We start from the raw sequence: 23,040 nt of genomic DNA on the forward strand, positions 1-23,040 counted from the left end.
ACAAACACAGATGCACAAAGTGAGGGGGCGCAGGAGGCTGACAGGGGATCTCTGTAGTGGAGAGGAGATAACCCCTTTTTCCTCTCTCTCCACCTGACAAACTTACACTCACAATGGGTGAGATGGAGGAAGGGGGAGCGACGGAGGAGAAAAAGTGTGAGACAACAGGAAAAAAAGGGTGAGGACCTGCCAGCAGATACAACGGGGAGAAAAGAGAATCCAAAGGGGAGGACAGGAGGAGGTAGAAGCTCTGTCCTATAAAGCCGAAATGATACAGTGGAGATGTATGAGAGTCCTATTCTATTTTCAGCTGATTTCTGAAGTGGAGGCAGATAACACACAGAACTAGAATAAAGACCTGATAACTTCTACTGCAATTATATGAAAATTCTTGTAAGCGCAGCTGATGACGGTTTGATTACACACCCATTGTGTCACACTTAAGGTAGACATCAAAGTGAAGAGTGGCGGACCAAGGGCAGTGAGAGCGTCTGCAAAGAACACTTATGACTGAATGTGTGTGTGGTTATGTATTTGATAAAGAGGGAGTAGGGGAGGGGTGAAAACATACATTTTCATATGGTTTTCTCTATACTAGGGCTGCAATTCTTTTTTTTTTTTTTTTAGTTTTTAAAAAAAACAAACAAATCCTCACATTTGAGAAGCTGGTATTTTATATTCTACTGTTCAATCACTTGACTAAATGTTTCTGTAAACCAGTTTAATTTCAATCTGTAGCCCGTTTGGTATTTAAACAAATTCTATACATTACAGAACCCCCAATGTCCTGAAATTGATGAAAAGTTGTGCACACGAGAGCTGGTCTTTAAATTGTACTTTTCAAAAAAAAAAGAAAAAAAAGACAGAAATGGACGAGTCAATCTGAGTCTAGACGTTTCAATCCTATGAAGCACATTTGTATGTATACCTGAGTACATATCCTCGGAGGACTCCGTTGAGCTGAGGTTCTGGCGGAGGCTGCCACTGGACCATGATGGACTGGTTTGTCCGCCCACTGGCTACAATATTCTTTGGAGGAGCGCTGGGTGCCTCCTCCCTCAGCATCAATCTACACACACAAAGAGAGAAAGAAAGACAGCAAGGGAGACAAATGGTTTTGACTAAGTTTATTAGGCTTCCTGTAATGAGAATATCAGTGTGTGCACAGCATTCGTCCCCTTCATCTGGTATAACATATCACATATATGGACAGTTTGCACAGGAGCTGTATATTAAGCAAGTAGACAAAAAAAGGACTTTTATAACAATTATCTTTATAGCAATTTCTCTTTCTGAAGTATCTTCATCTTTTCTAGTCTGGGGTCACGGACTGACTGACTGTCTACAAACAAATGATCATGTTTGTCACCGGAGATACACGGGACAGAGCTGCTACTTATTATAGAGAATCATCTCACAGCTTAAGAAGCTCTGATTAATTCTTATTGAATTCTTGGCTCATCTCTCTCATCCCTCGTTCTCCTGGTGTAGCTTGCACTTTCATTTAATACATTTGCTTTTCAACTCTGGCTATATAGTTAATTTATTTCAAACAAACCACGTTGCTGCTGATGGAAACATTGAACGCATTGCTTCCAGGGCGCCAGAGGATTTCTCCTGGGAATGATCGAGCTGACACTGGGTGTTTAAAACAACAAATGAAAAAATGTTCATGAACTTGGTATAAGTTTGCTGTTGTGTTTTATCCACTGGCGGCTTAGAACAACAAACAGGCATTTACTGTCTATATGTTGCAGATTACTGTTTGTATTCTGTTTCATATCATACCTTGAGGTTTTCCTTCTTATTTATCTACCAGCAATCTTTGTCTGGGCAGTTTCTATTTCAACCTCAACCCTCTCACAATATCCCCATTAGACCAGCTATACAGTTTGACAGCAACAGATAGTTAATTCACTATTATTTGCGAATGAGCAAAGAGCTTGTCTTTTAATTTCCAGTGAGACAGAGTGATCCCTCGCTCTTTCTGCCCTCTTTAACTCTCTTGTCTCTCCGAACCTTTTTTCCATCTTTCCTGCGACATTTTGATCCCTTTCTCCATTTTTTTCTCTCCCATCTGCAAACTTTCACCTTTCATCCATCATGTCCTTTGGCCTCAATTATTTCATCCTTCTATCTTTTACTCATCTCCTTCCCTCCTCTTCTACTGTGTAACGCCCCTCTCCCTCCTCCCCTTGCAGCCCCACCCGTGATTAAAGCTCCCAGCACTCTCATGGTTGGTAAAGCACACAGGCTGAGCTGGTCAGCCTCTGGCTTTACTGTAAGCAGCTCAGCGAACGTAATCAGAGCCATATGTGCTCTCTCACATACACACACACACATATAAACACACCAAACAAATTTCTCCCAGCTTAAGACAGACTGCTACATCCGATGGTCTTTTCCCTTCCATGGATTATATCTGGAGATTTACATCCCTCCAACCTCCCTCGCTACCCGTCTTTGCCCCATGTCTCCCTCACTGATTCCCTATGAGCTATTGAGCCATTAGCCTTGCTATAGCAGTGTGAATTTGTGTGTGCCTATAAATATGTGTGCACATCTATACATCTATAAATGCACGTGTGAGAAAGCAGGGGTGTGAGAGCTGTTAGCTATAGACTTGAGCAGGCGGATATATGGCACAGGCCAGTGGTTTTACAGCTGTGCTTTACTTCCATTAGGTTAGGCACTGTCATACAGCACCAGGTGCTGTAGGGATACACATGTACACACACATACACACACAAAGGCTAATGGGCCTTGTGTGAATGAGATGGGCATTAGTGTAGCAGTCGGGAAATGAGGTATATATAATCCTCAACTATGCCACTGCTTTTGACTGCAATTGATGATACACATTAATGCACACAAACTCACGCTACACAAACAACCACACACCCATACAGTACTAAACAGATGTGGTCATTCACTGTTTAAAACACACACACACACAAATGCACACTGACACACTTATATTCAACAGCATACATGCTTTAATTCCCTCCCAACCATTTACTTGTAAATATTCAGCATTGGGTTCAGCATGAGGACATCAACTTCGCACTAAAGATTAAATATATGAACCCCACCCACCTACACCCAGTGCGCCACTTCACATCCACCCAAACACCTTACAAACATTCATACCTATACCCAAAAACAACTTTGCCTGAAAGCTGTGTGACACACTTTTTCTGTCCCTTGTTATTAAGGAAAAGGGGACATTTTCTGCAGAAGATGTGCATGTTTTCTAGTGTGTGAGTGAAAGTGAGGGGGTTGCATGTATTTAGCGAGTCCTTCTGCTGTGGGAATTAGTAAAAGTTTCTATCTGTGTCATTCTCCACAGTTTAATGCCCACTAGTTTTCTCACTAAATCCATAGACTCTTAAATTTAATGGTGTTACCGGGATGTTAAATCTGCCTCTGTTCAAACAGGGTGGTAAAATTTAGATACAGTAGGAGTAGAAAATAGAGAGAAATTAGAATAGGGCAGTAGAAAAAAAAGGGAGAGATGAAAACCAAATGTGACATGATTGGGAAGAACTAGCCAAATAGATGAGCTTATTTTCTTCTTGTTTGACACAAGTATGGTCTGCTTTAAATGTGGTGCTGTTTTGCCGCAGGCTAAACGCTTCACAGATGGAGGAGGGTGACACACTAAAGAGACTCTGTCGGGGAAATACAGAAACATTTGCTGCTATATATGTGCTTTAAGTTTGTCACTTCAATAGAAAAATAGATTTATAGTCACATTACCTGACTGGTCAATGCCATTTTTTACTGCATACCAGCAACAATGTTTCAAAACAAATCAAATGTGACACTAGATGCTCAGTCATTATTGTTGTAGTTATATGTATATAATATGTTTTATGTAAAAAATAAAACAACAAAATGTTGAATGATTTTACATCTATTGTACTTTCTGCCCTGATGTTATTTTCACACCTTTAATACAAGGCAACTAATACTGACACTCACAGCTATACCTGCTTCAGTCAGTGTTTGTGTATACCTATGATAAAATATGTGTGTCTGTGTGTGCGTGTGGTGGGGGGCACCAACACTGTGCATCAAAGCAAGAAGTCCATCAGTTTATCGGTTTGGCTAATTTAAAGCTGATTAGAGCTTTCACAAACAAAGGGTAATCGATGGATTAAGTGCCAGTTGCAGCTGATTACCTTCTGCAATGCTGAAAAGAAACAATATTCTTGCAGAAGCCCTCACTGTTGTTCAGGTGGTCTTTTCTAGTATAAGCTTAATAGACATATGTCTCCACAAACACTGTAAACAACAAATGTTTTGTGACTATTAGAAAAATATCACATATTACATTGAAGATTTTCGGTGAAATCAGCTGAAGATGACTTGTGTCACGTTAGTTGGCACTCTTGAGGATTATAACATAATAAATGTTTAAGCATTGCTAGTATAGCTGGCAATAACGGTCGCTTGTCCACCACTTTGGCCGAGACTTAAATACCTCAACAACTATTAGATGAGTTGCCATAAAATTATGTACATACAAAATTTGTTTAATGTTAAAAGCCTGCCTGGTTGAGTTAGCAAGGTTATTAGGTCATTTTTGTATAAAATGCAGGCATGCAAACTGGTCAGTGGTAAAAAAGGTGAGAAGGATACGCAAGCAGATAAACACACAGAGACAGAGGGGTCTGTTTAAGCTTCCATGTTTGTATAGATAACTTGCAATTGTCTACTGCAACAAGAGAAAGATATCGACACGCATCACTTTGTGTTGAAAAGCGGTGGGAAAAAAAGGGCTCAGATTAGGGGTGTGACGATACATTGAGCTCACGAGAGGAGATGATGCACGATATTGGTGTCATGAGAACAAGACAAGAAGATGTTTTAGCATTACTTTATAGAAAACAATTAATGCTGAAATATATGAGTTAGGGGGTCCTCTGCCAGAAATTTTTCAGCATTAAACATTTAATTTCCTGCATTCTGGTGAAATTTTCTGTACCAATTTCCTTTCCTGCAATAATTTATGGTGGAAATGATTTTATTTATGTAAAAGGGAAACAAAATTCAGGCGGCAGGTGACAATTGAAAATCTAAAAATATAACAGAACGGAAAACTTGGCCAAAAAGAAATTGTGTCAATAAGTTGTTAACATTACTGACTGGTGTGTGCACGTTTTGGGGTCATTTCATAATTAGTAGCTTGATTTGTTTTAGCTTAAGTTAAATAAATTCTGTCATTCTGTGGGAAACACTGTTGACCTTTATTTTCATGTAAATAATAACATTTCTGGCAGGTGTGTACATCTTAGAATAGAATAGAATAAAATATTTATTGTCATTGTTCCTATACAATGAAATTGGATGCAATCCGATCAGTTTAACATCAGTAAAGTGCAAACAGGTAAATACTGTTACATATATAAGAGCCTCTAAAAGTAGCTTTAAAATATATAAAAAAGAGAAAGAAGATCCTAAAAGGAAATTAAAACACATCATACACACACAACATTCCACTTCATGACTCATTCATCAATATTGCTTAATATAGTAGTTTTTAGTGCTTAACTAAGGCTCAAGGGTTAGAAGTTAGAGGGCATAGCATGTCATCTCTATTTACGGGAATAAAGGCTGACGTGTTATTGTGTAGGTTAACTGAAATGATGCATCTTAAAGCATTACGTTTAATTCATTTCATTCAGTCATTTCATTCGGACCAAATTAAATGATTGGGCTTGCTTATTACAGTCCTGCCACAGAGGCCAGATTTTTTTTCTTTTTCCCACAACATTTGATTCATTGATTGCTGTTGGGATGTAAAGAACATTTCAGCAAATAAAAAAGCCCATCTTTAACAGTGAAAGAAACAACATCACTATTTTAAAAATGTAGTAGTTTTCTTTTATTATAAAAAATGTCTTTAAAAATGTCCTTGCTTTAACAGAAGTTGGGTTCAAGGTAGAGGTCTGAGGCTATTTATTTCTCTACTGTAAGCCCAAAGAACAATATTTTCCATTTCATTCAGTCTAGTAAGCTATAATTGTATAGGCCAGGTATTAAAAATCATATTCACCTCAAATAACTTAAGATGTGCCAACATCTAATTTTAGGAGACATTTTCTGTGTATGTTGACAGTGAAGAAAACATTGAGCGAGGTAAAGAAATGCCTGTAATCTCTAGCATATTGCTAGACAAACAATGGACAAAACTCTTCCTCATCTGGCAGAGCCTTTGTCAGTGCAAGCCATATCTCTGTAATTGTCTTTTTGCTCTATAGAATAAAGTATGAAAATAACTCACTATGCTATGGGCACTTCTCGGTTTAGCTTTGGCCACAGTTAAACACATAATTCAAGATTGACATGTTGGAAAGCACATAAAGAAATCACATCATAAAATCTCCTTATGAAGCTCCTCATTTTACATTGTATGTCTATGAGAGTGTGTATGGTAGAGTATTTTGTTACACATCCATTGTTAAAGTCTAATGTGCACTATTTCTGACTGAACAAATGAGAGCAAAGGCAAAGAGTAACGACATGCCAATAAAGCCTACTGAATTGAACAGAATCTTGACAGATGCTCTGAACTTCTGATGATGCCCGGAATTCAAGGCATTTATGCATCATCTGTCTTTCCTCTGCTAAAGCTTCCTCTTTAAAAACGTTAATGGTGTGAGTGTAGATCATGCATGAATAACTCTGTGTGTGTGTGTGTGTGTGTGTGTGTGTGAGACGCTCCATCTGGAGCGTCTCACACACACACACACACTCTTCAAGAGAGTTTCTACATTTAAAGGTGATGTTTTTCAGGTTTGCTCACATTCAGTCGTATACTCTTAATGGATGTCCACCTCCCAGGACAAGAGAGAGAGGTAAAAGAAAAGCAGGGTAATGGTGTAGAGCAAAGAGAAAAAAAAAAAAGAATGCTGGTATGATAAAGATCCTAATCAGGACAAGAACAAAATGGGAGAGTGCAGAAGCAGCTGGAAGTTCAAACTTTAATAAGGGCTTTTTGTCATGAATATTACAAGCTTCTTCTTCGCTCTCTGTCCCGTTCCCTCACTCTGTCCACTTTACTGCATTTTGTCATCCATCTCTTGTGGAGCTCCATTTTCCTCTGCCTCACTCTCCCCGTGTGTCAAGTGGAGCACGTGCGTTGGCTTCTGCGACTGCTCGTGTCTTATCCAGGCAAAAATCCAGCAGATGAAGAGCAAAGTGCGGATGGTTACGTAGGAGACAAACTCTGAGGAAGAGACGTGTCCATCTGCTCTGATACACTGACCGATGATGACTTGTCTGTCTGCCAGTGCTTCATTTAGCGAGGATCAATCCAATCTATTCTCCAGTGGCCCTAACAACCAACTCTGGACTGTGGAGGACACAAACAATGCACTGGTGCATGCAGAAGAAGAAGAAGAAGAGAGGAACAGGAGGGCGAAGAGTAATGACTGATAACAGGCAGAAGAGAAGAAGTGGTAAAGATTTTAAATGAAAGAAGAATAGAAAATAAAGGAACTACAAGACTTTAATCTGAGATGTGTGAATGTGTGATGGCAGCGTTCACAGCCGCTGTTGTTGCTGAGAGTCTATTTGGCAGAACTACAACTGGCATCTGCCTGTGGTCACTCTCTTCAGCCAGTGTGTGTGTGTGTGCGCGCGCGTGTCTACTTTACAATGCATAACCACATCTGTTGTATTGTGTGTGAATGTTAGAGATTTGGCGTGTGTTTGTGTGTGTGTATATTCAGGGGCAAAATTGTTAAGAGGCCTGCCACACCTCCTCCAACACTCTTTCCCTCTATCCAGTTCCATCAGTGCTAAGGCATCATAATTACCCCCATTAGTGTTTTCTCTTGGGACAAACATGCAAACACACACGCGCGCGCGCGAGCACACACAAACACAAAACATCTGCACAGCAATCTATTTACACAGTCACGTAGACGTCTACAGCATGGATGTGATGAATAAAAATTGCCAAAGGAAATTGATTCTAAACAAAAAGTGCAGCTCCCTTTATCCTCTCCTTGTTAGAATCCATCCCTGTTTCATCACCATTCTGAATCATCACACACACACACACACACACACACACACACACACACACACACACACACACATACATACACACACACACACGCCTTTTGACTGTAGAAAAGTTCCAGTTTATTCATTCCCAGTTTGTGTAAGTCAGTGTGACCAAGTCTATTACACAGAGATGGAACAGGCAAAGAAATTGTTTGTCACACTTCATAGCATGTTCTACATAAAAAAAATCGGTTTCATGCTTTTTAGAAATCATCATTGAAATAGTAGTGTGGCTTGTAAAGGATGTGTTTAATAAAACCGGTAGTGCAGAGTGTGTCCCTAGATGTGTGTTGATGTGTGTCAATGATTGAATGTGTCTTTGAATGCACCTCAGGCACTTACCTCTGCGTCTCAGCACTGTACTGACCCCTGCCTACTTGATTGACAGCACAAAGTCTGAACTGATAGGTCCTGGCAGGTGTGAGCCCGCCCACTGATACCTCGGTCACCACAGGATCGACCTCTGATAGGTAGACCTTCCACGGTGAGTCTAGACAGAAGACACAAAGATTAGAGGCTGATAATATCAGGCTGAGGGAGGACAAACAGAAACACGGGGACATTAAGGACCCATAAATCAAGAGGAAAGGTTCAAGCATAGATAAAAGAAGCAAGTAGGGAAGGTAGATAGAAAGGGGGGTGAGCTGGGGAGAAATGTAAAATAAAGAAGTACCACTGGATGCAACAGAAAATTTGGAGGGAAGACAGGGATTAATAAAGAAGCACAGATGCTTCTGTATATTGTTGCCAGCTTGTTGCCAGCTTATCTTTCAGTCTTTATTCTGAAGATATCACAGACAGAAGCACTATTATCATCGCAAATGCGTATCTACGTAAGTAAGAAGGATAGTGTGCGTGCCATTTAAAGCAAGCCCAGCGAGTATATTGGAGCTATTGCCTGACACGAAAATATATTGCATTTATAATGCCTCATTCATTGGTAATCAGTGTGCACAAAACTCTCGTCCATTCCTCACTGTCTGGAGTCAGTGTTTACTAAAATTGACCAGACATATTTTGTTATTTTGGTGTGTCTTTGTGAATGTGAAGTCATATTCCTGCTGTGTCCCTAAAAGTTATCGGAATTAAGTTTACTTTAAATGTCAAACTATATTAACATTTGACATTTGTCCATCAGCTCCTACAGTCATGTACCAAATGATTGGCTCTGCACCTAACGTCCAGCCATCCCCTTAGCTTACAGTCCGAGTGGCTCTACAGCCATCTCCCTCCAATCTGTTTCTCCTGTCATTCTGTTCCTCAGTCCCCCTCTCTCTCCCTCTATTTCTCATTTGACAAAGAGCCAGCCTGCTGTTAAAACATCTGTGGTAGAGAGAGGGTGAGAAAAAGAGAGCGAGCATGAGAGAGGGTAAGGGAGGGAGGGAAATAAGAGTTTATTTATAGGGAACCTGGATGTACATTTACGCAGCAACACCAATTTCCGTATGTCTTGTAAATGAGTGTGTCTCAATGCCTGGTAGACAGCACGTGAACAGCTGTCAGGGACTATAAAGTATACCCACGCTGCGCACACAGATACGTACTATTCTCAGAGAGCTCCAGAAGGTAATACAGAAGTGGGGAGTTCCCATCAAAGGGGCGTAGCCAGGACAGGAGGACGGAGCGGGAGTCAGAGTCATTGAGACGGGCAGTCAGCGAGCGAGGAGAGTGAGGCAGCTCACTGAACACAAAAAAAGACAAGACACCAAAACATCAGATCCAAGTTTTTTTGTTTGGCCATTTGATCAGAACAACATTTTGGGAAACACCCTTATTCACTTTCTTGCAAAGAATTAAATGAGAAGATTTAAACAACTCTCATATTTGTATGGTAGGTATGACGCTACAGCAAGCAGCCAGATAGCTAAGCTTAGCTTTAAAGACTGGAAACAGCTAGCCTCGGTCAGTTTGAAGGGGATAAAAGGCTGAGATTTGAGGATTTAAAGTGGAATGAGGGATGAGATGTGCAAATGTGAAACGTAACCAGGGCAAGGTCTTGCAGTGCCTTATATGTAGAATCAATGACATCTGTAATCAACAGGATCTTGCGGTTTATTTCAGGCATGCAAACTGGTCAGTGGTAAAAAAGGTGAGAAGGATACGCAAGCAGATAAACACACAGAGACAGAGGGGTCTGTTTAAGCTTCCATGTTTGTATAGATAACTTGCAATTGTCTACTGCAACAAGAGAAAGATATCGACACGCAAGGGCATCACTTTGTGTTGAAAAGCGGTGGGAAAATAAGGGCTCAGATTAGGGGTGTTACGATACACTGAGCTCACGAGAGTAGATGATGCACGATATTGGTGTCACATTAAACATTTAATTTCCTGCATTCTGGTGAAAATTTCTGTACCAATTTCCTTTCCTGCAATAATTTATGGTGGAAATGATTTTAATTTATGTAAAAGTGAAACAAAATTCAGGTGGCAGGTGACAATTGAAAACCTACTCTGCCTCTGAATTTCTGTCAGGTTTAGCCATTAGGAGTGAGGATTGGTTAGTCATATGCAGAGCCCTATAGAGAGGTTATTTCTAAAGGGCTCTGGGCAAACGCAGCTGTAAATCTGAAAAGCTCATGCGAATTTGCTTGACTCGGTAGATATAACCAACTGTTATTTACTTATGCAGGGAAAAATGGAGGGATGCAAGAACAAGGGTAATGTGGGACGACAGAACCAAATGTAAACGATTTACAGCAACTTTACTGAGGCACGTGTAGAGGAAATTACAATAATCTAGATGGGGGAAAATTAAAGTGTAAACCAATAGTAGATCCGTAGGGTAGCCAAAGGTAACAAAATCCACCTACCAGCACCTCTAAAACTCACTCAATGACAAGCAGCATGGTTTTACAGGGTTTTATTTCACAATTTCTCAGCCACAAGCAGCTGTCAAGCAACCAGCAAGAAACCAGGAAGTTACTGCTCCTAGCCAAGAAAAAGCACATAACACCCCTACCACATCTTGACGTTTTTATATCAAACTAATTGAATATAATAGAACTGTGTAATTTGTGAGCTTTAGAGGTGCTGGTAGGTTGATTTTGTCACCTCCAGACAGAGGCAGGGTTGCTGTTTCCAGTCTTTCTGTTAAGCTAAATTAAGTTAAATGACTGACAAAATCATGTGTCTGAACACATTTATGCATTTGTGTTTCATAAACAAGTCTGCGACAAAGTGACAAAGATCTTTCATTCCACACATATTTGTCTCCAGTGTATTGTTTTTCTATTAGATATGTGTGGTGGAATAATGTTGGCTGTGACACCCAGGATGGTTCCTGGGTCTGGTCCAGGATCCATTCCAGTGGGTGATATTTTTAAATATGGCTGTGGTCTGCATATTTTTATTGTGATATTTTATTCTGTGCGTGATCTGCACCACAGCAAATACATTTCATCACATCTATTAAAAATAAATTCTCCAGACATTTGGCCATCGCCAGTGGATATTTGTGTATCCCTGCCATGATAGTAACAAAGAAAGCAACACAGATATATTCATGAAAGCAATAAAGAGTGTCCAGACATTTGATTATACTGATTTCAGCGCATCATAACCCTCTATAAAAAGCATGACTTGAATGAGGAGCAGTAATGGATAGCAGATCTCAGTGTCGATCTATGTTATGTATCTAAAGGCTACAGGTGATAGCAGAGATAACAGGAGCGAAGATATGAACTCACACAAAGTAAATATAATTACACTGAAAACATGATGACAGACACATTACCATGTACCTAAACTAGCTGCATTTCATATTCAGGAGCTCATTAATTATTTCTAAACAATCATGGATGTGTGAATATCCTGTCTAAGAACTTCTCCTCTGACAAGCTGCAGACTCTTGTTGATTTCATGAGATTATACAGAGTTAAAACATTATTCAGTTTTTGTTTTTGATGTGCCTATTACAATATAAAGGCTGCTCACTACCTGATAGTTCTCTCTCACATTTGCTGTGTGTGTGTGTGTGTGTGTGTGTGTGTGTGTGGTTTTACATTTTAATATTGGACTTGGTATAAAGTGAGAAAATGAGGGCAGAGAGAGTGGGAAGAAGAGACATATATGAAGAATAGGTAGAGACGTTAGAGACGGAGAGTCATAAGGTACCAAGAAGAAGCAAGGCCGGCGGTGAATGAGGCAGTGAGCGAGCAAGGGGAAATGAGAATGATGTTTTCTTTTCTGAGCTGACACGATCATATTAATTAATGGATGAGCTTAGAGAATGTTAGAGCACCTACCTTCACACATCTCACAGAAAATACACATACACATAAGTACACTCACGAACACATGGGTGGGTCTTGTGGGAGTTGAACCAATAACCTGCTGGTAATTAGTCTGTCTCCTCACCCGCCAGCGTCTGTTAGCCTCCATGACCCATTGATACTGAGCTAACGAGAATGTCAGTCACACACATGAAACCATGCACCCACACACATACACACTCAAACACACACACAGTCGTACAGAAGTCTCTTTGTTTTTTTTGCACCGCCATAAACAGACCCACTTCCTCCCTCTGAGTTTGACATCTTTAACCTCTCGTCGTTGTGTAATTCAGAAGGATGTGGACTCGCTCTCCTACCCTGCAATTGTATTAATATACAGTATCTCACAAAAGTTTGGGGCCATTATCATGTTGGAATACTCGTATGTCTATTTCCCAAAGATGCAACATGGCGAGGCCTGTTCTGAGTGGAACCTGTCCTGTTGAACTGCTGTTTGGTCTTGGCCACCGTGCTGTCAGGGTCTTGGCAATCTTCTTATAGCCTAGGCCATCTTTATGTAGAGCAACAATTATTTTTTTCAGATCCTCAGAGTTCTTTGCCATCAGGTGCCATATTGATCTTCCAGTGACCAGTATGAGGGAGTGTGAGAGCGATAACACCAAATTTAACACACCTGCTCCGCATTCACACCTGAGACCTTGTAACCGGGGAGAGAAAATGGCTAATTGGCTAATTTGGACATTTTCACTTAGGGGTTTACTCACTTTTGTTGCCAGCAGTTTAGACATTAATGGCTGTGTGATGTATTATTTTGAGGGGACAGCAAATTTACACTGTAATACAAGCTGCAAGCTCAAAGCTCCACTCACCACTTTACATTATAGCAAAGTGTCATTTCTTCAGTGTTGTCACATGAAAAGATATAATCAAATATTTACAAAAATATGAGGGATGTACTCACTTGTGAGATACTTTTATAAATATATTATACAAGTGCCTATTACATAACATAAAGGCCTCTACCTGATAGTGTTCTCTCACATTTGCTGTAATGTGTGTTGGTAATGTCACTGTATCCACTTGAAATATGTGTGCGGCATGCTTTAATCTGAGCGTCAGGAATGCCTGCTCATACCAGACACACAATATGACATGTTTGGAATGTGTTACACTTGCACTACATGTATAGGGTACCTGACATCCAATATGACCTAATAATAACTCCCACTAACAAGCCAACATCTCACACCTTACAGTTTCAATGGTATAGACCTGTATTTGGTTTGGAGGGTGTCTGACCCCTGACAGAACATGGTAATTATTCGAAACAAGCAATTATTTCATTAGAGAATCGCTGAAATTAACTAAATTTATGTTTGGCACTGCACTGCTGCTTCTCCTGAATCATGTTCTGCACAGTCAGTAATTTTTACTATAATGCTCAACTCAGAAGCTTCCTCCCTGTCAATCATGTCTGCAATTTAAATCAGACAGATATCTAGATATGGATTGGCTGTTTGTTTTCCCGCTTAATTGCAGCAGATATAGATATAGAAGATATTGCTGTGCATAATCACAAAGAAGAAAACAATTCATGCTGTTTATTAGATAAATGCCTGTTCTGTATTTCAGAATAAATGTATATAAATACGATTTTAATAATGTGAACAACTAAAATCAGAAAATGTTCTGAAGATAATGTTCAGAAACAAAGCATGTCTACACTATATGCAGCAAAACAAACTGCAATGTGCTTGCAACTTAAGAAAGGAACAGAATTGTGCTTATTTGCTTTCTTGCCAAAAGCTAGATGAGAAGATTGACTCTTATTTCAGTAAGTTACTACAGGCAGCAGCTGGTTAGCCTAGTGTAACACAGAGACATGAAACAGTGGGAAACAGCTTGCCTGGCAGTGTCCAAACGTCACAAAATCCCTCTACTAGCACCTCTAAAGATCACTAACTAAAACTCATCTTGTTTGTTTAATCCGTACAAAAACTGAAGAGCAAAAATGACAAGTTGTGTTAGGTTATGTGCCAGACCGAACCAACGTAGGCAGAAATTAGGTGGTCAAAACATCTTCGTATGATTCTTTTAACTCACATGACTTCGAGACGTGCAGAGCGAGAATCGTTGCCAGCCTGTGATGTCACGGTGCAGGTGTAGTCCCCGATGTCACCAGACCATGTCTGGCCAATAGTCAGGGAGCCCTGGCGCACAGAGACACGGCCTCCACTGGTTGGAAGGACCAGGACTCCACCTCGATCCCATTTAAAGCTGCAACAGAGAACAAATACATATCTTTGGTACTGTATGTATTTACAGACAAACAGAAACTACTGAAATCCATGGAAAACACAGCAGAGAAGCAAACACTATAAGAATAAGTATACATGTATGTAAACACACAAACCTGATATTGACTCTGGGGTCATGTGTAGCACTACAGTCCAGAATAGCAGTGGTTCCTTTAATAACACGCTGGTCTGTAGGAGGCACAGAAATGACTGTCCGACCTGCAAAATATCAAAGAGAAATCCAGAGAAGAAGAGGAAGAGAGAGCGAGGAGGAGGAGGATCAGCAGTGACACAGGTGAGATAAATTTAGAGGCTGAAATGACATTTGTTAAGCATTCTCTTATTGCTAAACAATAAGATTGTTTTATTACACACAGTCTTGTGTACATTTAAATGTGTGATGCTCCAGAATAATGTGACATTAATTTGTCTACAATTTAGCTCTGAACTACTGAAGCATGCATGGTTCATGTTTCACTCACAATACAGAGACACTCACTAAATGGTGTACTGGTGAAAAACAAACGTGGTTCCAGTGTGAAGTGCATCTGTTATGTCCCTAACTCAGTCATGGTACATTTGGGACGCGACTAGGCTACCAATAGGTGAGTATTGTTTTTATACATCACAGTATATCCAAGGGAGGTTAAATCGAGGCCAACTGGACGTGGCTGAAGATACTTGAAGAAGCCTCAACATCTTTAATTATCTCTGCTGCTCTTGATTCAACCCTTCATGGATAACTATCACCTGGAATCTTCACATACATCTATACATCAGGCACTCAACAGAGTATATATATATATATACACACACATACATACACACACACACACACACACACACACACATATATATATATATACACAGTATGTATATATATGTCAATAAGTTTACCAATTAATCAATCATCCTCTTACCCCTGTCAATTTCACCATTGCACCAGCACACTGCATCGATAACCACTCACACTGCTGTTCATTAGTGTGAAGCTAATGTGATAGGACAGCTACAGATAAATTAGTGTTTCATGTCTGTTTTAGTCTGTTTAGCAAATGTATATTGAGTTGTTTAACTGTGTATAGTATGTGTGTGTATGTGTCTTACTCCAAACAGTGAGAGTAGCAGTGGTGTTGATGGTTCCCTCTGAGTTGGAGGCAATGCAGGTGTATTCTCCTGAATCCTGGAAGCTGATTGGCTGAATCAGCAAACCACCTGACTGCAAAAGTGTGAAACCAGGAACCTGGACAGAGCCACTAGCTAAGACCTGTGATCCTAAAGAGAGGGAACATTGTAAAAAAAACCTTGAGATAAATGAAAGTCCTTAAGTCATTAAGCACATTTTAAAATTACAATTACAATGTCAGTGTGTAATGCAGAGTGTGCGGGCCGTTACCTTTCCTCCAGGTGATGGCAGGTTTTGGAGCTCCACTTGTCTGGCAGGTAAACAAGGCTATGTGCCCATCAGTTACTGTTTGGTCAGACGGAGGGAATGTAAATGTCGGGGCCACACCTGAAACACAGGGAGAGAGCGTGAAAGGAAAGAATACAGAGAGATGGCTACTGAGAGGAGATTGGTGGGGAAAAAAAGAGTGAAGCTCATTGGCAAAGAGTAAACAGAATAATGGAAAAGAAAGGATGACAGTATTGATCTAAACACAAATGCTTCCCCTTTGATCAATGTGGCCTTTATTCATTACCTAGCATTACGTGCATAAATGTGGGATGTGGTGGTGTGGAGGCTCCATGGGGACTTTTAATTATAACGCTCACTAAACAGAACATAACTCTACTGAGACAAAGTGGTACGTGCAGACGTCTGCAGCTGACACGCACTGCACACTATCAAGTCAAGGCAGAGTGTTCGGCTGACTCTGACTACCACTGGAATTTTAAATGCAAAACAGTCTTTTGTTTCAGGTGGGGCTGTGATTGGCTAGTCATGCCAAACAGAAGAAAAACTACACGGACACGGTTTTATTTTCCAACCTCAAACTCACTTTGCAAGGCAAAGCAGCAAACAAGGCATGTGATTTTCAAATGACTGTTGCAAATGTCAACATGTATGGTATGGTCAAATGTAGAGGATAAAGTGGGACGGTAAGAACAACAGAGGTGAAACTATTAGTTCATTAATCAAGCAAAAATAGCAATAATTCACTACTTCCGTCTTCTTATCTATGAGGAAACAGGATATTTTTAGATTTTGAAAAAGAGGCTTTAGGAAACTATAAAAGGAATTTGTTTTACTGTTTTCTGAAACTAAACGATTAATTTATAATTTGGAGACTAATCAATAATGAAAATCATCTTTAGTTGCAGCTCTAAAAAACAATTACTGCATTTATGAGCTGATACAATGAATGTGACACACAAATATTGGAGATGAAAGAGGAGTATGGTAGAAGAAGAGTAATTTCAGGGAAAGAAAGAAATGAGAAAGAAAGTTAAAGGGAATGACAACAGTGGCATCAAGAGAGGGTGAATTAGCCAAGACTTGAGAACAGAAGCAATGCTGCTATAGGTGTGTACATACACGTGTCAGACAAACTCACTAGAGACAAGGAGTTGTGTGTGTGCCTGGGTTTCCCCGGCAGCGTTGCGAGCGAAGCACTGGAATATTCCTCCGTCTCCCGGCTGCACCCTTCGCACCGTCAGCCCAGTTGCTGCTGTGACCTTGTATCGAGGGTTGGCCAGTTTGGAGAGAGGCACCGCATCCTTAAACCACTCTATCCTGGGCTGAGGCACACCTACACATGCGCATGTACACGGGGAAAAAAAATGAACAGACGGACGGAGACATTTTTCAATTTCCTTAATAACAAGCCAGCTGACCTCACTGCTGAGCAAACTGCTCCAACTCCCACTAAAACAGCCACACACACGCTTTTCACCAATCTTTCTTCGCTGTTACCCACTCTCTTTCTATAAATATGCATGCGGACATAATGACTGCTAATAATATATTGATTGGAGGGTGTGGGTGGTAGGGTAAGGGTGGCAGAAGGGGCCAAAAAACATTCTGAATAAAAGATGTGGGCAAGAGCAGCACACCAAATATCTACAGAATCATCCCCCACCTGTCTGACCGACATGCTAGATATGACAGGCAGGGGGTTCATCCAATTACTCTGTCTCAACCCTCCACACCAGCATGAGTGTGTGTGTGTGTGTGGGGGAGAGAGAGATGAAGTCCACACTTTTTCTCAATCTGTTGGTGTCAAGCTTTCATGTGAAGTATTTTTCACCCCCTCCTTGTCTTGCGCACTCTGTCACTCTGCACTCTGTCTTTCCTCCTTCCCTTGTTCCTCCACCCAGCCTCCATCCTTCTCTCCATACCCTCAGGCCTCTGCTATTTAATTACACTGCCACTGTATCAGATTACGGAGGAGGAACATAAACTGGCTCAGTGTGTGTGTGAGAGGGCGCAAGAGAGAGGAGTACGTTGCAATTTTTGTCCACCCTCTGCTCATATGAATGTTTTCATGTAATTCATTTCAGAACAACACAGTGATGAACAAGGGCAATTTTCAGGCTTGGTCTCCGCATGTTAATCTGCTCGTATTGTCACAAGTATACTGTCACTGTTCAACAAGCCCATAAACGAATGCACGCAACACCAGCAGAGTTTAAGCCTCAGAATGCTTTAAAGTGCTTGTCGGATCGTGTGAAATGTCCTCCCCACACACCTTCCAACATCAGAATTGAGGGGGTTTTCTGAACTTGATCTTTCTGAAAAACAGACAATCTGACAATCACGTCCAGTTTACGTGTGGATTTGCAAGGTGTGCAAGGATGAGAAAGTAGGCAGGATATTAACTTCTTTCTCATGCTCTTTTTTCATCCTTCACAAAACTACTTCTGTCAGTTTTCGTAACCTTTCAATACAATTGAGTCCACCGTCATGAATGCCTTTGAGCAGACTGTTGTGTGCACCGCTGTCCTAGTTTGCACAATTCATTGTGTCTCGGCCCTCTCTATGACTGCAGGCTCTTCGAATGCACAGTTATAAAGACTTCTGTGATGTGATCGACGACTTTAGGTGTGACGACTTAGCTTTAGGCTTGGTTTTTAAGCTAGTTTGTTTAAAACATACTGAGACTTTAAATGGTAAAACAAAACTCACGTCTTCATATGCACATTCAAATTAGGTATTCATTGTTGTGATCGTTCCTTTGCTCCATACTGGCTTTGAATAGATCCCTTTCTAATGCAATTCCAATATCAGAGAAAGGGCACAAAATATACAGTCCTCTTTCTGTGCAAAAAGTTTTTTAGTACAATATCCCCTGTCTGTGTATTTATCCATCCACAGTACCTACATGACATAAGTAACTCAGACAGTTGAGCCTTATATTTGGTTCAGAATGCATTTTTATACAGAAACAGGACTGTGGATTTTGTCCCCCATTTCTTGCATAAATTATTACCACGACCAATAACTCAATGTATGGGCATGTGGGCACTCTTTTAAGACATACTTTATATAGGTATATATATAAAATATGTATACCAGTCCTTATAGTATGTACAAAGTCACACACAAGCGCGATGTACCTGTAGCCATGCAGGGTATATCTACATTCCTGTCGAGATCAGCAAAGATCTTCCTCTTAGGTTGAGCAGTCAGAGAAGGTGGCTCTGCAGAGAAAAATGTAAAGTTTTTAAATATACAGCACATTCTATATTAATATATGGATGAAATAACATCTCAAACTGAACAACAACTAAGAACACCCCCTGCTGTGTCTGTCATGTTTGAACTACTAATAAAAAAAACCTTAAAAAGGCTTACAAAATGTATTACTCATTTAATAGCTAGAAAAACCTTGAAAGAATAATTGGGAGTTTGCCCTCTCCAAGAATGTATTCTTTAATAGAGAAGATACTTGGAGTGGAAAACTCAGCGCTGCAGAATAAAAATGGGTCCCCCCTGGTGGCTCTGAGTATTTGAGTGTCATTGCAAGGTAGGGTTTCTGTCTATATGCCCTCTGAAATTACTTCCACACACAGTCACAGAAAAACACATCCTCTGAGTTTCTCAAGGGAAACAATCCCTCTTTTAAACTACTCAATTTCACTGCCAATAACTGCTCCCTCTAAACATCTTCACCAGTGTCGCTCTAAATGCTGACAGCAGCTCTGAGACAAAGCTACCCTCAGTTTGATAGTGAATATATGCCTTTTGGTGTATTACGCTACATGTTATGAAAAAATTACCTACTCCTGCATATGCTCCATTTCTTTCTAAAACATTCGCAGTTAATATTTAGAGAGAGATATTGACACACCGAGCCCACAGAGGGGGAGATGGAGACACACTCATGTTCTAATTCACTTTCAGTGTGACATCTCTGGAAAAGTAACGCCTTTTCACTGAAATATGACTCTGAGGAAATTAAAATGTCCAGTATATGCAATAAATAATGAATGCGTATACTGTAAAGATATAATTCTTATTGAAAGAGGACAAAGCATTTTAATGGAGTCTCCATACTTGTTTAACAATAATAACATAACAGTAGTGTGTGTGTGTGTGTGTGTGTGTGTGTGGGCAGCTACAGCTTTCATGTTAGTGCTGCATTTATTCTACTTGACGAAGGGTGACTTTAAAGTTCCTTACTACTCCATGGTAACTTTTAAACCCACACATGCACGCAACTCCTATCTTTACAGAGGACTGTGGAATTCAGCACGATTTTTGTCAAGAGAACGAGGGAGACGTGCAATGAAGGAAGAACAGGAAAACAAGAGATGAATAACAGCCATGTGGCGTGACACCGATAACACAGATGCATTAATCGCCTTCAGTCAGGTGAGTGCAAAGACCTAGATGCACAACAAAACACATTTTGGAGTGTTTGGGTGGTTGGGTTTAGAGCTTAGAGCTTCCGTGGATTCCCTGCTGTCTGCCGGCAAAACAAAGATGGAGAACAACAACAGGTATATTGTTGTTTGCACCAGCAGTCGTCTGTACAGTACACAAGACGGCAACCAAGCAGTGTCATACATATTCCGATTAGTGGATCTGGGCAGAAAAAAAAATTAAATTGAATAATGAATACCTTTGAGGCTGTCTCCTACTTTCACACAGAAACATAGACTATTCTGTTTAGGAATCCCTTTCATTGCTGAGCCCATAGCAGAAAAAGAGGATCAGTACCAATGTATTCATCAGTCTCTACCCCTCTGAAACATATGAATTCATGCAGACTTTGTCCCTGCCAGGCAGTCCTTAACAGTCCTGTTGGCCTAATGAAGGAAGATAATGTAGAGAGGGAGATAAGGGGGGGCAGAAAGAAAGAGTACAAAAGTTGGTGGTAGATAGTGGGGGGTGCACAGAAAGGGAATGAGTCGGGTATAAATATTCAGGGGAGTCTTTTCTGACTACTGAGTACTCTGTAGGCGTGGGGAGCTTGCTCTTTCTGCGTTAGGTGCTCTCTTACTCCGACAATCACAGCAGATCAAAAAAGACGCTGACGAACTCCGAGAGAAAAGTTTCGCTTCATCAATCACAAGCTCCCTTCCCTGCGTGTATGTTGTTTTCTATTTACACACACATATCGAGGACAGGAGTGGATTGTGACGAGAGTGCTCGTGTTTGAGTGCTTTCAGTGCTCTCTTATTGATTGGCAACTTCAGGGAGCACAACTAATTTAGATGCCGGGCAAACAGGCATGTATGTCTGCGGTGCCATTTCGTGATTGTGTGTGAGCGTAAAGCACAGACGTGCATGTGTTTTAGAGCACACATGATTGAATTAGTGTGCATATGTATGTAAATAGCTGTTGGTGACTAAAATGGGCAGTTTATTGGTTAAGTGTGGACAACAGATTCAGTTCTTGTAGTCCTGTAGTTGACAGTCAAAGCCCGGAGCATTCACAGTCATGCTTCCAGGAGAAAAGTAGGAATAAATGGAAGAATAAACAGAAAGAAACAGTGCCCGGAGCAAAAATATACAAGAACAGACGAGAGCGAGGTTAAAACAAAATTAACGGCACATGTTGAGGGCATTAGGCTTGATGGGTCAGGCCTACGAGGGTTAATCATGCACAATCATGTTAGGCTGTGTGTGTGTGTGTGTGTGTGTGTGTGTCCTTTTTCTCTTACCCATTACAGTGAGGTGTGCCCTAGCCTCCACAGGTTTGGCAGTGCTGTTGCTAAGCAATGCTTCACAAACATATAACCCTGTGTCAGAAGAGGTGGGGGCAGGAATAATGAGTCTACACCCATTAGCCAGCCGACGCCCATCACGTTTCCAAGACACCACGAGGATGTCCATTGGTCTGAGGGGAGAAGAGAGGAGAGGAGAAAGAATAGCAAGAGTTGGGTGAGTTGGAGAAAAAAAGGAAAAGAGTGACAGAAGGCAATTACAACATATTAAATCCATCAGTTTATGTGTCAATGAGGCAGGAAATGAATGATGACAGTCTGTATATCAGAGCAGTCAGCTCTACTCAGCATGAAGGAGCTTCAGTCAGTTCCTCTGGATGTTGGAGAAAGGGAATGTCTAATGTAATAGACACCTAAGTCAGACTGAAAACTCATCTGCTTAGACTGCACCTTGGCCCATAAATCAGCAACAACAACAAAAACTTTCTCTCTCTTCTTGTTTCTAAATCTAGCACTTGAAGCACATCAGCATACTTGATGAAGTTGATGTACTTGCTTGATTGCTGTATCTACATGGTTGAATGCTTGTAAGCTGCTTTGGATAAAAGCATCAGCTAAATAAATGTAATGTAGTGTAAAGATTAATTCAACTATGTCACATGTAAAATGTGTTTTGCATTTCTTTAGATACAGTTGAGAGTATGCTGCTTTCTCTCAAAGTAGGATGGAAAACAGGGCTGGGCGAAATGACCAAAGATTTTTATCACAATAAAAACATTTAAATACCATTAGATATCGATAATTATCACAATAAATGTCAAATCTTTTAAGTTTAAAATTTTCTTTCAACAAATATAATAAGTAAATCTTTTCTCAGTCCCTTTTCCTAAACAAAAAAATATCTTAACAGAAAAATTAAGTGCTAATTTGTTCGTGATTCAAATTAATTAAATCAAACATTTATTGACGATATATTGAACATTTTTTTTATTGTTATGGAGGAAAATTATATCGCAATAATTATCATTATTGTTTTATTGCCCAACCCTAATGAAAAAGTAATTAAACTATGTCAAAATTTGAATATGCTTACTCAAACTCAAACTTTTGCTTAAGACTGAAAAGCAGATTTTAAAGCCCTTAATAATATGCCTACTGGCAATGCATGTTTTCAACTAGAAATTATTTTAGCGCTCTACCAGGACTGCAGTGCTGCATATGACTGATTAATGGTTAATGGATGTGGATAGCAGATGCTTTTAGACTTGCACTTGATTTCACTGATCATCCTCTCATTTTTTCCAAACTTCAGT

At 40.3% G+C, this 23,040-nt stretch overlaps 1 protein-coding gene across 2 annotated transcripts in view; it reads right to left on the reverse strand.

Annotated features, from left to right (window-relative positions):
- The window catches only part of LOC123970215 (protein sidekick-1-like), a 248,953-nt gene that overhangs the window by 70,915 nt on the left and 154,998 nt on the right, over positions 1-23,040 (reverse strand). For both annotated transcript variants that reach the window (XM_046048135.1, XM_046048134.1), the window contains 10 exons: positions 21,725-21,900; positions 19,172-19,255; positions 17,170-17,364; positions 16,011-16,127; positions 15,722-15,889; positions 14,731-14,833; positions 14,421-14,594; positions 9,624-9,760; positions 8,422-8,569; positions 929-1,069 (listed from right to left, as the gene is read on the reverse strand). In XM_046048135.1, coding sequence (XP_045904091.1) covers positions 929-1,069; positions 8,422-8,569; positions 9,624-9,760; positions 14,421-14,594; positions 14,731-14,833; positions 15,722-15,889; positions 16,011-16,127; positions 17,170-17,364; positions 19,172-19,255; positions 21,725-21,900 — 1,443 coding nt within the window. The remainder of the gene's footprint in view (positions 1-928; positions 1,070-8,421; positions 8,570-9,623; positions 9,761-14,420; positions 14,595-14,730; positions 14,834-15,721; positions 15,890-16,010; positions 16,128-17,169; positions 17,365-19,171; positions 19,256-21,724; positions 21,901-23,040) is intronic.

The sequence above is a fragment of the Micropterus dolomieu genome, linkage group LG04, assembly GCF_021292245.1.
Source record: "Micropterus dolomieu isolate WLL.071019.BEF.003 ecotype Adirondacks linkage group LG04, ASM2129224v1, whole genome shotgun sequence".
NCBI lineage: Eukaryota > Metazoa > Chordata > Actinopteri > Centrarchiformes > Centrarchidae > Micropterus > Micropterus dolomieu.